The sequence below is a fragment of the Gekko japonicus genome, unplaced genomic scaffold, assembly GCF_001447785.1.
Source record: "Gekko japonicus isolate JY-2015 unplaced genomic scaffold, Gekko_japonicus_V1.1 scaffold1396, whole genome shotgun sequence".
NCBI lineage: Eukaryota > Metazoa > Chordata > Lepidosauria > Squamata > Gekkonidae > Gekko > Gekko japonicus.
Genome location: NW_015173172.1, coordinates 154,613 through 172,239, shown reverse-complemented (window position 1 = coordinate 172,239; position 17,627 = coordinate 154,613). Strand labels below are relative to the sequence as shown.

Sequence of the window (17,627 nt, the reverse complement as noted above, 5' to 3'; positions counted from 1 at the left end):
CCACCGGGCCCCTCATGGGGCTCGGCAGTGGAGCTGCAAGGCCGGCGGCGGCCAGAATCGTTGGGGGCGGGGTGTGTGGTCTTATGACACACTTCCGGTGATGTCAGGGGTGTGGCATATGCTAATGAGTTATGCTAATGAGTTCCCCTAGCTCTTTTTCTACGAAACGACCCCTGCATACGTTTAGCCTGGAAATAACACAGGTTAACAATGTGTTTTAGCTTGGCACCTAAAAGAAAGTAAAGTAGGTGCCAGGCGAGCTTCAAGAGTGAGGACATTCCAAAGGTAAGGTGCTACCACAGAAAATGCCCTGTCTCTAGTTACCACCCACTTCACCTCTGAAAGCAGGGCACAGAGAACAAGGCTTTAGAGGCAATATGTGGGCTGGATAGTATGCCACCTCTTTGACATGCAATCTGTGGCTTTCCTTAGCACTGTTCCCCAATTTGGCAACTACCCCAACTTTCAGGAAAGTGGGCAAGGCCCTTGCCTGGTGGAGCTGGTAGTTGGCAAGTGTTTACCTTGAAACAGATGCTGCCAGAAGAGCAGGTAAACTGGAAACCTCCATAAGGTACATGTCTCATGCCCAGGGATGAAAGTAAATGTGATTTTGGTTGATGGTATGTACAAATGTGCATAGATAAATTGATATATACATAATCAAATACAGAAAGCACAGGAACCAATGTTAGTGATACTTTGAAACAACCAACATCAGCTGATCACTGAGAAACAGGACATTAAGAACAGACTGTGGATTTTTTCAAGTAGTGAGTGTGGGAGAACAGTTTGGTGGAGGGCTAGTTATAACAGGAGGCTACATTAAGGACAACATAAGGATCATAGTCCCTTATCCTACCCTGGAACTAAGAGAGGGGCTTACTAAGCGGCATCAAGGAGCTGTAGCTATTTGTCATGCTGTTAAAGCCTGCTGGGAAAGAATTTCACTTGGCACGTACAGTTAAAAGGTGGAAATCAGTTCAAATTTACCTCAGTTACTGTTTATATTTTTTTTAAAAATTAAATTTTTATTAAGGTCAAGTATAACTTATAACATGTACAATAACTGCAAAATAGTATACAAAAGTCCTGAGAGTCCAAAATTACAAACCATCCAGTTAATCACCCCCAAAATTTTCAACATACATCAACAGTTATAACATACTAACATAATAATTTAATATCAGATCCGTTTATATTTAACAAACTTTACTCTTGTTCCTTTTTCAAAGTGAAGAATCATCTTATCTCTGTCATTTTTACTTTGAATCATAACTATCAGCCAAACTTTTGCTTAGAGTTTTTTAGAATTCCAGATTGGAAATATCTCCTGAATGGTTATTCTTGTTGGGAATCCTAGCGCAAGTAGGCACAGCAGGAAAGTGAGAGAAACACAATTGACAGAAATCAGCTTAAGACAAACCCATAATTTACTCCAAGATATACCTGAATGGGGGAGGAAACCTTTGAAACAGCATGAGAAGGGCCGCACTTAGAAGTTGAAGATGTATTTCGAAGCATCTTCTTCATAGTCTCAGTTTCAGATTTATAATAATCTCTCTCTTCTTTCAGTGTCTTTATACATTTCTCAAGCCTTGAAGGACAGCACTCTTCTGATTCTTCAGTATCTAAAACAACCTTTTAAAGGCCAAAGTGAAGAGTTATAACAAATAGTATTAACTGACTAACATAAAATTTTATTTCAGCATTTTTCTACCTGTATATTCTATATATTTTATTTATTATAAAGCAAGCATTTGGCCTGTTACAAAACCATGTAAGGATGGAGATGCATCACTTGTAAGTAAAACCCTGAACCTCAGCCAGCAACTCCTTCGAGAGCAATGCTGAGAATAGGTGAGTGGTGGATAAATTAGCACCACAAATCTCATCCTTAGGTGGTCTCTGAATGTACTCGTCATTGGGCCAGATTTCGTCCCTGAGCCTCCTGCTGCTGATCTGTCATTTGAAGATGACAGTATGTACTATGAAACAACATTTTATTTCAGGAAACTTGACTTCTGCATGACTGACAAGTTCAGTAAAAATTCCTTTGTATAATTTTTTTCAAAACCATAGAGATTTTGAAGGTGATTCCAAATTTTTAGTGGGGACAAAACTCTTGTCAAGTGATATTTAGTGATGCATGAATATTCCCATAACCAAATGTTGGTGAAACTGGTTTTTAAAAAATCAGTAATTGCTCTAAACAGGGAGGCATGCCTGCAAAGTTTTGGGTGATCTAGCATGTTCTTTTAGGCTGCGATCACACACGCCTTTAGATCCGACATAGGTGTGAATGCCCGTTCGCGGGGAGGGCGGGGTATAAATACAATAAAACAAAATAAAAATAAATGCCTGACAGATCTAAATGAAGCAATCAGACAGCAACATCTAGGAAGCGTCCCGCAGTTGTCGACAGCCCATGCTGCTCCACCACAGAAGTGGAGTTAAAAGACACCGGGGAAAGCCTGGTACTAAGCAGGTTCCGGCGGGCCATGAACGGACTTTCCACTGTCTTTAAAAAAATATTTTATTATAATTAGTGTAAAATATACATAGTCAGAGATAACCAATGCAACCACAAACATTCATAAGCAACAGAACCATAGCAACATATGCAAAATTCAACTAACAACTTATAAGAGTTTAGATGACATAGCATCAAATACCTGTTTTTAAAAAGTGTAAAATCTACAACAAGATTTTTACTATACTATATTTGGTGCGAATATATATCAGCGTTAAAAGAACAAATAAACAGAAAGGGAGTCTACTCTCTGAAAACCTTGCGATTTAAGTAGAGTTTCTTCTGATAAAAACAGATACCATTTCACCATTGAACTTCTATATTCTATCTGTTTCACGTTGGGCAACCCAGTCAGATATTTTATCTGAAATAAAGTATTCCCAAACTTTATTGTACCAATAACTAATTGTCGAAGCCGATCAGTTTTTCCAATGAGTTGCAATACCATTTTTGGCTGCTGTAAGTAAAACGGAAATCAATTCTCTATCAACAGAAATCTGAGTTTTAGGCCATAAATTCAAAGGTATTAAAGCTGGGTCTCTAGGGGACTTTCTCATCTGATCGTGCAAGCATGCACTCATGCCATTGGGACGGTGATGACAACTACATGCACACTGACCAGATGGCCACTGTTCTCCAATTTAACAGGTGGCTGGTTTCTGCCACTCTTCCCCATCTTCTTAATAATTAGTATTTGTTCTAGTCATAAATGCATTCTGCATAAATATATGACATTTTAGCAGTAAAAATAAAAACGTTCTTACAGATCTAAGAATGTTGATTGTATGTTCCAATTTCCGTATCATATTTTGTTGGCATTTAATCTGAGACTAAAAGGGAAAAAAAGGAAACTATATTACATATAGGAAGTCAAATAGTAAGCAGAACTTTTGTAAGGTATTTCTCAGTGATGAACTAATGCATTTAGACTACTGCTTTAGATGTGCTGAAAGAAATTAATCTATTAGGAACTGAAACCAGTTATGCTGTCATGATAGCCTTTGCTCTTTGCTCCACATACTTGCAGGTCAGGAGCAGAGGTCACACAGCAAGGCAATGCTGCAACTTTTTATACAGACTTTCCGTTCTCTTCCCCTATTAAGCCAAGTAGCCCAGCTTCCTCAACTGACATTGAGGCATAACTGCAGGCAACTCTGAATACAGTTCAGGAAGGAACTATGAAGCAAACACAAGCAGTTGTTAGAGGTGCTAGCCTTCGCTCATGAGAATTTTACTTTTTATACTTTGCCAGATTTAGAGGTTGCAAAGCCAAGAAATAATTACACATAAGTAATTTTTATTATTAATGTTCATGTGTACACTATCACAATGTGCACATACACACTGAAGCATCATATAAGGAGTGATGCTGACAGTACACACATTGAAATCAGTGGGCTTAGATTGGCGTAACTTTTTTTAGGATTGCACTGTCATTCTCTGTCCCACTGTATCAGCTAATTCATATATCCAGCTCAATTTGAGTCCCAAAGCAATGAAAGTGTGGCCATTAGCTGTGATAATTTTGATATATTTTGCTGATAAAATCTCTCTGATTCAATCCAACTCTGATTCCGCATTTTTTGCAGAACAGACAGAAGTATCAAATGCACTGTCTGCTCAAATTTATACAGATAGTTTTGGACTGGTCTTCCTGAGTAACGTTGAAAGGATGATGGGGCCCATGCAGGTAGCCACTGGCACCCTGGATACTTGTCCCATTTGGCTTAAATGTTCTTGGGATAAAGTAAGGGTTCCACTGGCTAATATTAACAACTCCCCATTACAAAGAAACCATCTGCCAAAACTTCTGAAAGAGGCTGTAACCCAGCCTTTGCTGAAAAAGCCTTCCCTCAATAAAAAATATCATTGCCAATTTTAGGTGTGTGTCAAAAGTTGCCCTTTTTGAGTAAGGGGACTGAGTGGAGACAGAGCAACTTCAGGGTTTCCTGGATGACTTATTTGTCCTTGACCCTTTACATTCTGGCTTTGGGATAGAGATTGCTTTAGTTGCTCTGGTGGATGATCAGAGAATCATAGAGTTGGAATAGACCTCCAGAGTCATCTCCCCCTGCACAATGCAGGAAAGTCACAAATACCTCCCCCCCCACATCCACAGTGACCGCTGCTCCATGCCCAGATGACATAAAATGTCCAGGATCTCCAGCCAAACTGGCCTGGAGAAAAACTGCTCCCTGACCCCAAAGTGGCAACAAGCATTTCCCTGGGCGTGTAAGAAAGGGCCACAAGAACTAAACACCGATGAAACCCTTCCTGCCCTCCCTCTCATAATCTGCCTAATCAGCATTGCTGACAGATGGCCATCTAGCCTCTTTTTGAAAACAGAGTCTGTGTTTAGATAAGGGAAATGCATTTAGTTTGATCCTATTTAATATCTGTGCTGCTTATAACACAAGACCACTTCATTTTGTTGAGACATGTAGAAACCAGAATGGGCTTGAGAGGTACTGTGTTAAATTTGGTCTTTTGTCTTGGTCAATGCAGAGAGTAGTGGTTAATGACATGGAGCTAGAGCATGTGACTTATCCTGCACAGTTCTCCAGGATCCAATTCTCTCACCATTGTTTTATTTGTATGTTAGACTTTCAAATGGGATTGTCCAAAGCTCTGGGATTGGGTGTCATCCGTATGTTAATAACATCCAGCTCTACATTTCTTTAAATAAGGCTCCAAAAGAAACGGTTGTTATCTTGGACCAGTTTCTGAATGCAGAGTAAAACTGAATCCAGACAAGATGGAAGTGATACTGGCTGGTAAAGTAGAAGCTCTGGAGAAGAATGGTCTTGAACTTGACAAGTCTATTAATAGTTTAGAAGTTCTATCAGATCTTGCTTTGTTATCTGAAGATCAAGTAAACGCTTCCTTCAGCTGCATCTTGTGCAGACATTCTCTCTCCTTTTAGACCCTGCTGAGCTGGACACACTGATACATGCTTTTGCAATGTAATAGATTAGAAAACTAGAAAGCATTCATAAGGCTACTGGCAGTAAAAAGGTGTATAAAAAACTCTTGATCGAGAGACAAGCCTTAGAGATGCTCAAGACTTCTCAGATAAAACGCAATATTACACATTTAAAGCGTAAATTCTGGTCTAAAACTCCAAAGCATTTACGGTCGTTAGCTTGGAAAGTCCAAAAAAGAAGCACCCCAAAATTAATTAGAGCTATTAAAGATGTCAAAGGAAATCTCTGTTCAAAAGACACACAAATAGTTAAGCTGTTCCATGAGTATCATTGCTCACTCTATCAAACTAAACATCCAAGCCCAAAAGCAATACTAAGATTACCTATTAACAAAACAGCCTCTTCCTCATCTTGAAAAGCAACACAGGGAAGCACTTGAATCTCCAATCACACATCAGGAGGTTCATGATATCATCAGATCCTTAAGAAACTTTAAAACACTGGGCAATGATGGGTTCCCGGCTGAATTTTATAAGTCTTTTTCTCATATCCTTGTTAGTCCACTTACTAGCGTATGCAATGATATCTTAAACGAAAATATCTTACCCTCTTCATGGACCGACTCAGCGATCATCGTTATCACAAAACTAGGTAGAGACACCACAGAACCAGCGTCCTATCGGACAATCACTTTGATTAATCAAGACTCAAAAATCTTCTCGTCTATCATAGCTAAACAGTTGGGGAACTTCATAACCCATTATGTGCATAAAGACCAAACTGGCTTTATGCCTTCACGCAACATCGCTGACAATATTCGTAAATCTTTAAACAGCATGAATTATTGCAGAAGTGAAAAACTTAAATCCATAATCCTATCGCTCAACACTGAAAAAGCATTCAATACGCTAGAAACACCATCTCTTAGATCTGTTTTAAAATGCATGGACTTTGGCGAGAAATTCATGAGAACAATAGATACCATTTATAGTGACCCAAACATGCGCATTCGTATCAATAACCTGTATTCAGAAATTTTAACCCCCTCGAGAGGCAGTAGCCAGGGATGACCCTTGTCACTCCTCCTATTTGCGATTGCCATGGAACCTCTAGCTATTGCTATCCGTGTCAACCCACTTATTAAAGGAATAAACATCTATGATAAATCTTTTAAAATAAGCCTCTTCGCTGACGACACGGTCTTATATCTCACAGACCCATTGGAATCCTTAAAATTTATTAACAACAAACCGCTCCACTTCGGTGAGGTATTGGGACTGCGAATCAATAAAAAAAATCTGAAATATACCCCACCTACATTACACCTGAACTCTCGAACACTATTAAGGCACTTTATAATTTTAAATGGGTAACTAATGCGTGGAGACATTTGGGGGTTTTCATCCCCATTCATTTAAAAGACCTGCTGCAATACAACTTTGGTGAAACATACAAAACAATCAAACTCAAACTGGAAAAATGGCATCAATTATCTTTTTCTTGGTCAGAACGCATAGACCTAATTAAGTCTTTCATTTTACAGAAATTCATCTTTCTGTTCCGCACACTGCCTGTACTCATCCCTTTACGCGATATAAAGATATGGCAAAACACCCTTTTGTAGTTTATATGGGACAACAAAAAATATAGGATTAGCTTTTACACTCTTCGTAAACTAGTGCTAGACAATATGGACATAAATTTAAATTAATAGAAATATTCTGTGCAGCTGCCTGTGCAGTTATAGCTAAATTTTGGGGAAATGACAAAAGACCCACTATATCTGATTGGTTCTTTAAAATTCAGGAATATTGTATAATGGACAAGCTAGCGGATTCTTTGTCACCATCTATATAATTCAAATTTTGTTAAAATTTGGTTTCCAGTTTTTGAATACTTCGCCTCACATAAGGAATTTGAGCATATACTTGAAGCTATTAATGTTGTATATCAGAGGTCATTTCGGGGGGGGATCGCGGGGGAACGCAGTTCCCCCGGGTGAGGTGTGGGGGGAGTGGGGCACATGACGAAGCCCCGCCCCCTGCTTCCAGCCGCCCCGCTTCCGGCCCTCATTTAGCCAGGAGGAGGCAGGAGAAGAGGGAGGGTAAGTTGCTTCCTCCCCGCCTCTCCCCACCCCTGCCTGCCTGGAGCCAGGGAGGGCCTTCGCGGGGCTTCCTTGCACTCCCGCCGGCCTTGCAGGTCCACCGCCGGGCCCCTGATGTCAGGGGGTGTGGCATATGCTAATGAGTTATGCTAATGAGTTCCCCTAGCTCTTTTTCTACGAAACGACCCGTTGTATATTAATATCCGCCATAAAAGTTACATATGTTACACACTTTCTCTCTCAATGCTAGCTACTACAGGTTGTACTACTGTCGTAATAACTGTTCTATGTTTTGCGTTAGTTATGTATTTGGTTACGGCTATGCATGTATTTGGTTATTAAACACACTAAAGTTTAAAACAAAAAAAAGACGCTGAACTACAGGCTGGAAGGTTGGTAGTTCAGCAGTTCGAGACCCAAGTGCCGCATGAGAGAGTGAGCTCCCGTCTCTGGTTCCAGCTCCTGCCAACCTAGCATTTCGAAAGCAAGAAATTGCAAGTAGATAAATAGAAGAAGAGATTGGATTTATATCCCACCCTTCACTACCCAAAGGTGTCTCAGAGTGGCTTACAACCTCCTTTCCCTTCCCCTCCCCACAACAGACACCCTGTGAGGTAGGTGGGGCTCAGAGAGCTCTGACAGAAACTGCTCTTTTTCAAGGACAGCTCTTATCAGAACTACGGCTTGCCCAAGGTCATCCAGCCAGGTGAAAGTGGAGGAGTGGGGAATCAAACCCGGTTCTCCCAGATTAGAGTCCGTGCACTTAACTACTACCCCTTCGGTGGGAAGGCGACAGCGTTCCGTGCGCCTTGGCTTTTAGTCATGCCAGCCACATGACCACAGAAACGTCTTCAGACAGCACTGGCTCTTCGGCTCGGAAACAGAGATGAGCACCGCAACCCTAGAGTCGGATTCGACTGGCTTTCGAGCAAGGGAAACCTTTAACTTTATTAGAAAACTACACTACATTCTACCCTTGAAGACTATACAGAGGCTATAATGGTACAAAATGAAGCTGCTTGTCTACTGACAAGCCTAAAAGTATGAACAATTTGGTAGAAAGTGCCATCAAATCGCAGCCCTTGAAGGGGTTTTCGAGGCAAGAGATGTTTAGAGGTGGTTTGCCGCTGCCTGCCTCTACGCAGCCACCCTGAACTGCCTTGGTGGTCTCCCATCCAAATACTAAACAGGGCTGACCCTGTTTAGCTTCCAAGATCTGGCTAGCCTGCGCTATTCAAGTTAGGATATGATAAATTTACTCCAACTGTATGACACTCCCATTGGCTACCTGTATACTTCTGGACCCAATTCAAGCTGTAAGTTATCACCTTAAAGTCATGGTCTGAGATACACATATCTGAAGGACCATGTCCCCCAGTACGAATCTGTATGCCAATTATAATCCTCCTAGAGCTCCTTTCTGACTATCCACTCCATAAGATCTGTTAGGTCTGCTACAAGCCAGATCTTGGTCATTTTCAGTTGTGGCTCCAGTCCTATGGAACAGCCTTCCTGAGGACAGGAGGGTGGCTTTTGATACCATTCTGTCATAGGCAATAAGTAGTTTTACTAGATTGTTGTTGTAATGCAGATATATACTAGTTTCTGTAAGTTGTCATTGTCATAAGAAAAGGCAAGATATGTATTTTAAGATATTTAAATCAGTATTTGTAATGTGTTAAACATGCATGTGTTCTAAAAGCCTTGCACTGTGAATGCAATCGCATAAGCCCCATGCTGCTCCATACCGTTCTACTCCTTAAATACAGAAGAATGGCAGAAATGCTGGCATTATTTCAGAGAGTTTTTGGTGAGAATACACATGTGCATCCTGGTTTTCCATATTCCATACAGACAAACCCACAAGCTGAAAGAAAAGCCCAGGCCTCCACTCGCCATGTCACCCCAGACCACCTCTTCAGCAGCATGGTATCTGTGGAGTCACTGTCACTATAAGCAGGTGCATTTAGGGTTAGGTACAAGACATCAGATTCTACAGTCTGAGCAAGCAAAATACCTTCTCATCACAAAAGTACCCTGTACAAACTCCAGAGCGCTGTGCCCTTAAATACTTTTTAAAAAAGAATTCTTTTCTTTAAAAAAATTCATCCTTAGATGTGAGAATATTTGTAAACAATAGGTGGCAACAGACCCTGAGTGCTCAAGAGTTAAGATTACTGAGTCAGGAAAGACCTCCAGTTGATATGTCATGTTGCTTTATAAAGCTACTGGAAGCATACAGACTTCAGGGTCTTCTAAAAAGATGCAGGATTTTAAAAAAATTAACACCATTCTTAGTTACTTTCCTTTGAGTTAAAATTTTAAATAAGTAATTATTATTTGGCAATATTTGAACAGTCAGTTGAGCAAGACTTCTACTGGTCATGTGACAACCCCCAAGATATATACAGGGGAGGCTTTCAAAGTTGATCGGAACAGATTGGTTGCAATAATAAATTTATTTACAGAAACCCCTGAGATTTTTTCAAATGCAGATCAGACCAATAAAAACACTGGGCTGAATCTACTACCCCCTTGTTCAAGCAGAAGGTATTTTCAGTGGACACCCCACACATACACACACACTGTTCAGATGCAGCCCCTATGCTGCATTCTGCACCATTCCTTAGGTTCCACGCTGTTGCTTTTCTCCAGAGGGTGCAGGGTGCTATAGCAGGGATGAGGTGGAAAAGATCAGGCAGATCTTCTCTCAATCAAACAAACAAACAAACATAAAGACCATTTTCAACTAGATTAGATCAAAGGGCCATTCCAATAAAATATATGAATCTATTTAGCAGCTCAGCATGAGATAGACTGACTCCATAAAGGAAGCCATGGCCTTCAGTTTGCCAGACTTCAGCAAGGCTGCTAATGATAGGACATTTTGGAGGTCATTAACTCATAAGGTCACCATAGATTGGAATGGACTTAATGGTACATAACACACACACACACACACACACACACACACACTGTGAGATACTATGCAGGCAGTGTATGCAAAAGAATGAACAGAAGGCCTGCCACACAGACACAGTACCACTTATAGCATCATGGTGGTGTCATATCTATCTCAGAATACTGTCCTAGTGGAACAATGTGGACCAGCACTATTGTATAAGTTTATGGTTGCCAACAGGCCTGGAGAAAATAGTACTGTTCCTTTAACAGAGGCTTAATATGTACACTGCAAAAAAGATACTAATGTTACAATTAGTTTTACCTATGCAACTCTTAAAACTGCACAATCTGACAAAGCGCTAGGTTTTCCTGCTGGCAGATGTTGTCCTCCAATACAGATAGCCACACATTCTAAAAATATATATGTGTATGAACATGTGTTTTAATGTAGCAATTCAAGTACCTTTGCTTCAGCAAGCTCCATGTCAGCACTATCCAAGACAAATTCTTTTTCTTTTTCTAGCTGTTCAGCTAACTTGCCAATATGAGAGAGTTTTTTACATAGATATTCATTCTTACTGGCTAAATTGTCCACTTGACTTGTTACTTCCACCTTATTGTTAAGTAGTTTCATAACATGTTTCTCCAAGTCAAGGTTTTTTGTTTGCAGACCTTCAACCTAGTTGGTCCAAAAATAACAAATCAATTTCATTTATTTTACCTCTTAAAATAATGCCATATTGTACAGCAAAACATTTGTTGATACCATGTACAAAGCATATGTAAAATAAAGCTGCTTCTTCGTGGGTATGTTATTAGATTAATCAGTGCCTGGTCACAGCTGATGGAAAGTTCATGGAAGATGAATCAAGACATAATCTAAATTAATTGGGCTCATTAGTGGTGAAAGTGTTAGGAATATCTTACAGTAGTTTCTGGGCTTGTTAACTGGCACTGATTTGTTTTGGTTGTGTTTACCTGGCTCAAAATACATACCACTTCCCATCCATCCAAATTGATTAATCCCTGCTGTTTTCCCCACAAAGAGTCAACACCTCCCAACCCACATACCAGACAGGAGATGAGCAGCTGGGGCAAAACAATTTTGGCAGGAAAAGAGAGAACAAAGGTAGGTCTGAGTTGTTCTCTCCTGCCATGCTGTACTTTAAATCGCACCTCATCCTCTGCTTAATATTGAACAGGAACAACCCATCGTGTGTAGTTGTACATCAAATTACATTAAATAATTCCGTATCCAGTCCACTACTAGGACGCCAGACCACATAATACAGGTCACAATGCATGTTAAAATCTGCAGCAGCTTCAATTTCTAGAGCTGTAATCTTAAGGGTACTTTCCTGGGAGTAAGTCCCATTATATAACATGGGACTTGCTACTGAGCAGATCCACCTGGGCTTCTTCTCTTAAGTGCCTTGAATATTAGTCGTTTTGATACAACATACTTTAGAGTTTTATATATGGAATAAAAATAAGCATCTATGCCTTTCACATTGTGAAAATCCATTGTAAGTATAAAATTGTTCCAGCAATACTATCAGGAATAATACAACACCATAAAATAATACTGTCATCTAAGAATATTCTATTTACCATACTACCAACCTATATCTGTCACGTCTGAATCCAAACTGATAAAAGCAAAGTAATCCTAAAACACTCAAGATACTGTAACTACTCTCCATAGCATGGTTTTATGTGGGTCTGTATTGGGAAGACCCACTAGCAAACCGGGATAATGAGTCATAATGACAAATGTCATCACAGGTTGATTAAATGCTACTGTACAATCATTAAAATGTTATTTTGGCACTATTACAATTTTGTTCCTGCAGCTCTATTGAGAAGACAAAACCATTTCCCTGGTTTTCACAGCTGAGTGACTAAATTAAATGTGATGTCATATTTCAATTATTACATAATTTCAGTTATTACAAATGGCCAAAATATCAGGACAATATGACAGAACCTCTGATTGTAACTTTTGGATGATTTTGTCTTTGTTCTTAATCTTTTCTTCAAGTTTTGGAAGTTGGTTGCTTTCAGAAAATGGATCTTTTGTCGTCACCTGTGGAGAAAAAAGCAGACAAAGCAGCATAAAGGGCAATCTTGTTTGATTAGTTTTTTATGTACACTTTTAACTTATGCTGCCAGAAGTCATTATACTGAAGTCATTATACTGAAGTCATTATATCTGCAGCCTCAATAGGACCTACTGTTGTGCACAGTTGCACCCTTAGTGACTACGGCTTGGATCCCACCCAGAAACAGGTACAATAGTGGCAGATTTATCTATTTTTAAGATTTTTATTTTTGAATTTGAAATTATAACACATTTACAACACAGGATCCTTAAATAAAGTAACAGGACCTGCAAAGACAATATCTTTTGTATATTGTAAAGACAGAATGTAAAATATTACAATTAAGTATTTATCAGCAATACATTGTATTGTAATACATCACAATATTTTTAATGAACATACAATAAAACTATCAATGTGTGTATGCGTATCCTCAAATTTAGATGGTCTTATATAATTTTCCCCACTGATTCTGCATATAATATAAAGGGGATCTATTTTTCTAAGAAGCCCGAGATAGAATTGGGATTTTCCATACTTTTCAATTTGTCAAGACCTTGTCCGTTATCATTATTCCATATTTTATTATACCAGTTTTTGAAGGTAGGTGATTTCCCCCACCAACTTTTTGTCACAGGCAGTCTGGCTGTTGTTAATAACAACATTATGAGTTCACTTCTAATAAAGTATCCATTTAAAACAAATCTCAATAAAAATGATTATTAAAAGTTGCCACATAAATTATCACTGATAAGGAATTACATCCTTTAAAAAAAGTTGTATTAGACTATGATCCATGCAGCTTGACTATCTGCATGTTTATGTGGAAGTAAACAAACTGGAAGAATACTTATAAAATATGTCTGAATTGCTCACATGAGCTCTCTACATGATTAGCCAGTGCAATACTATGCAGAGGTACTCCAACCTAAATCAACTGATTTCAGTTAACTTAGATTGGAGTAACTCTGCATAGGAATGCACAATGGTTTGCTTTCCTGGGGCCCCGTTCATACGAGGCCAGTTGGGCCGGGAGCGGGACGGAACGGGGGCGGAGCAAACCGGCACAATCCCACCTCAACATCTGGGGAGCGTGCCGGATCCGTCCCGGTTCCGTCCCTACCGGCGATACCGCGCAGGAAAACAGAACCACCTACCGAGGTGGTGGAATCCGTTGGAGCGCCGCAAGCCGGGCCGTGGGATCGGCCGGCTTGTATTTGCGCTGGTGCTTCCCGGCCCCCTGCCGTACTGCGCATGCTCGAGCATGCGCAGTTCGGCAGCCTCCCCCTCCCAGCCAACTCTTCCTCCCCGGCATCTGATCGTGCCGGGGAGTGACGCGACGCGGCTCCGGGGATCTGTGGGATCCCGCCGCGGCGTTCCAACTTTGGTGCGGCTCACATTTGCCGCAGATCAGCCCTCCGTTTCCCTGCTGTGTGGCAGGGACCTACGTTAGGCTAACTTGGTGACAGTAAGTGAAGGAAATGCTTGCTTTTATTTAAAAAACATTTTTCTCAATTGTAACCACTTATGAGCACAGTATAAATAAAACTATGAGCACAGTAGCCAATGTCATTCTAAAAACTATTTGGATTAATTATGTGTAAACAATAAAAGGATTTCTCAGCACAGCAAGTCGATCATGTCCTGCCTATTTTTTGTTAGAAGGCAAGGTGTCAGTCACCATGGCACTAGCATTTGTTTTGCTTGAGAATTTAACTGCTGGGCACTCTGGTCTCTTTAGGGCAAACAGTAGTCCGGGGAATGCAAACTTCTAAACTGCAACTTTTGTGTTAATTAACATTTTTACCGAAAGAGGACTAGGAATAATTTACATATCTCCCAAACATGACAAGGATCTGTATCTGAAGAAGCCAGCAGTGAGTCACTCGTGCCCTACCACAAATTTTGCTAACTGGACTCTTACTCTTTTCTAATGCCAAGGATGGATCCCTAATATGGCTCTTAGATTCCTGACACACAGCTTTTATAGAACGAAACTCCAGCACTGCGTCTGAAAAAACAATTTTCAGGATTGCAGTCGTTTCTTCTCACACACACCTCAGTAAGAGCGACAAAATAATCCTGTTTCTCTCTGTGTGTGTGTGTGGAATCCAGCCCAACCTCCCGCTACAGGTCGCCTGGCAATTTAGTGCTGCTTTCTCGATGTCTCCGGGGACTATCTGTACCTTTGTGTGAAATTCTGTTGTTTTCCTCCTGCGCCCAGGGTACCTTCTAGACATCATGCCGGCGACTACACTGTCCGCTCCAAAAGAGAAAAAAATAAAGGTATTTTCCCCCCCTCCCCCTTTTCTCAGGCCTCTCAACTCGCTTCCTCAGCCTTACCGCTGACTTCGCCTTCTTTCCCCCCTCTCAACTCGGGAAGCCCAACGAATGGCCAGACCAGATCGTGGCAGCTCAGCTATGAGCCTGCCCCCCCCCCCGCCCCTTCACTACTCCACAACGGCTGGGCAAAAAGGGCGGGAAGAAGAAGCCGCAAAGCCACCTGCACCTGGAAAGGTAGGAGATGCGTCTCCCTCTCCCGCCCATGAACCCTGTCTGAAGAAGTGAGCAGTGACTCACGACAACTCATGCCCTACCACAAATGCTGTTAGTACTCTTTAAGGTGCTACTGAGCTCTTACTCTTTTCATCCTGTCCCCCAAAAAGTGAAGGCGGACGGGAGCCTAGTCAGCGTCTACAATTCTCCTCAGACCGGCGCCTCTTGCCTCGTTGGACGTGCTGCCCCCTACAGGCTTGCCGCAATATTGTCCCTTTCCCGCTCGCTCTCTCGGTCTCCTGGTAACGCTCTCCCCACCCCTCCGGCTCTCGTTACCTTTGGGATTAGGCATCATCAGCGCTCATCTTTTGACCCCGCCCCCTTCCCCTTCATCGGCGCTTGCGGCCCATTTCAACCGCGGTTCGCGTTTCGGCAGCAGCACCGACCAATAAACTGGAGGTCGAAGCGCGCGATCCTCGAAGCTCTGCTATGTGCCGGCGGGGCCGGGCGGGGCTTCAAGGAAAGACGGCTGGAAGCAAGTCCAGTTCCAACGCTCTCTCCCCCAAGTTCTTGCCCCTACCCCCAGCACTTGTTTGGACGGTTTTGGCCGGAGAACCGGTCTGGCCGTGTTAGTCTGGTGGAGCAAAACTGAATGGGAATCTAGTGGTATTTTAATAATTTAACAAAGCTTTGTTGTAGCATAAACCTTCGTGGACTAGGGATGTAGTGTAGCGGGTCCTCCTCACTAGGAAGGAAGACCTTTTAAATATGTGATGGGGGGGGGGGGCGTGATCTAACATAAGATGGTTAAATGGCTGTGAAATCCAGGAGCTGCCTGGGGAGAGCTACTTATCGAAAATTCAAATATAGCCAAGAAAAGTACAGAGGCAATTCATAAAAGCAGTGAAAGTAGGTTATTCTCCTCTTCCTCCTCTCCCTCCTCCTAAACAAAATACTAGAAATAGCTATGTTGTTGTTCAGTCGTACAGTCGAGTTCCACTCTTCGCGACCCCATGGAAATGTCTATAGACACCCATAAATGGACACAGCACCTGTAATAACAAAGCCAGTAAAGTGTCCCAGAGATTTTGCTCAGTTTTGAAGGGAGGGGGCTATTGTGTCTAAACTCTGATGAATTCTGTCTCAGCAGTTTTGTTCTCCCATGTTTAATATCAGATTTATGTCCATTTATTCTTTTGCACAGGAACTCACATGTTTGACCAGTGAGGCAGCAGAATGGCATTGTGGACTTTTGATGGTATATGTTGCACTGGAGGATGAGCCAAAGACAGGACATTATTAGGTCCTGTACCTCTTGCCTCTTTGGACGTGGGGGTGGGGAGAGGCTGAGCCAGATGGCCCAGACTACCTGAGTCTTATTAGATCTAGCAAGCTCAGCAGGGTCAGCCCTGGTTAGTAGTATTTGGATGGGAGACCACCAAGGAAATCCATGGTCACTACAGAGGCAGGCAATGGCAAACCACATCTGTTGGTCTCTTGCCTTGAAAACCCTGCAGAGTAGCCATAAGTCTGCTGTGACTTGACAACACTTTCCAGCACCACATATGGGAGGAACGGTATTAGGTACATCCAAGAGTCTATAGGAACATTTCAGTCAGGGTTCAGAGAATTAAAAAGCGAGATTTTAGTTCTCAGTATTCATTTTCTTCAGAAAATGTATAGTACAAGCTTCTGTTAACCTCAGAAATGATATGGCAGGGAGGGCGGGATATAAATTGAATTAAATAAATACTTGTCACAAAGAAGTTGGCCTTGGCCTCAGCTAAAGACGTCTTGCTCTGGGACTTATGGATGATGATTTGCCTATCATCATTCTGACTAACCAAGTCAGCCAAACCAGAAACCTGTAAAAAAGTGAAGACACTAAAACAAATGACAGAGAATGGACACTAGAATCCATTAGTTATTTTCTAATGACTAGGAATTCACTGAGTTTTTGAATGGCCGTTGGAAAGCTTAACAGTATGTATGAGTCTTTACGGAGCAAGAGAATATGACCTGCACACTAAATTTCTTCACTTTTTTCACTTTACTTGAAACCTTTAAAGGAATGGCTGGGGCAATAAAATTAGTAAAATTAACATCATTCAGAAATACTGCATTTAAATTACAGAATGTGACTATTACTGGAAAACAATAAATAAATGTGACCTGGATGATGATATAGTTTTGCCGTAGTATTCTGATTCTGATTTTGAAGTTCTGTGACCATATTTGTGTTGACTGTTATATGTATGTATAATCTCTCTAGTGTTTTTATTAGTGTTCTGGGGGGATCATTTTGGTCTGCTACTTGGAGATACTCATATACCTTGTAAGCAACCAGCCTCCCTTTCCTTAATGTTTCCAGTGGACATTAAAAACAGTGAATTCCAGCCCTGACATGGATAGCTCAGGCAAGCCTGACCTCGTCAGATCTCGGAAGCGAAGCAGGGCTGACCCTGACAAGTATTTGGATGGGAGACCTCCAGAGAATACCAGGGCTGGAAGGCTAGAGGCCAGGCTGTGAAGCCACTTCTCTGAATATCCATGCTCCAGTAGGAGTC

General features: G+C 41.4%; 1 protein-coding gene across 1 annotated transcript in view; it reads right to left on the bottom strand.

Moving 5' to 3' along the window:
* TSGA10 (testis specific 10) overlaps window positions 1–14,807 on the bottom strand; it is an 84,185-nt gene extending 69,378 nt beyond the window's left edge. Inside the window, exons 1-6 of the mRNA XM_015422538.1 lie at window positions 14,751–14,807; window positions 13,885–13,909; window positions 12,450–12,550; window positions 10,926–11,141; window positions 3,295–3,360; window positions 1,447–1,638 (exon numbers count right to left, since the gene is read on the bottom strand). Coding sequence (XP_015278024.1) covers window positions 1,447–1,638; window positions 3,295–3,360; window positions 10,926–11,141; window positions 12,450–12,550; window positions 13,885–13,909; window positions 14,751–14,807 — 657 coding nt within the window. The remainder of the gene's footprint in view (window positions 1–1,446; window positions 1,639–3,294; window positions 3,361–10,925; window positions 11,142–12,449; window positions 12,551–13,884; window positions 13,910–14,750) is intronic.
* Window positions 14,808–17,627: the final 2,820 nt, after the last annotated feature.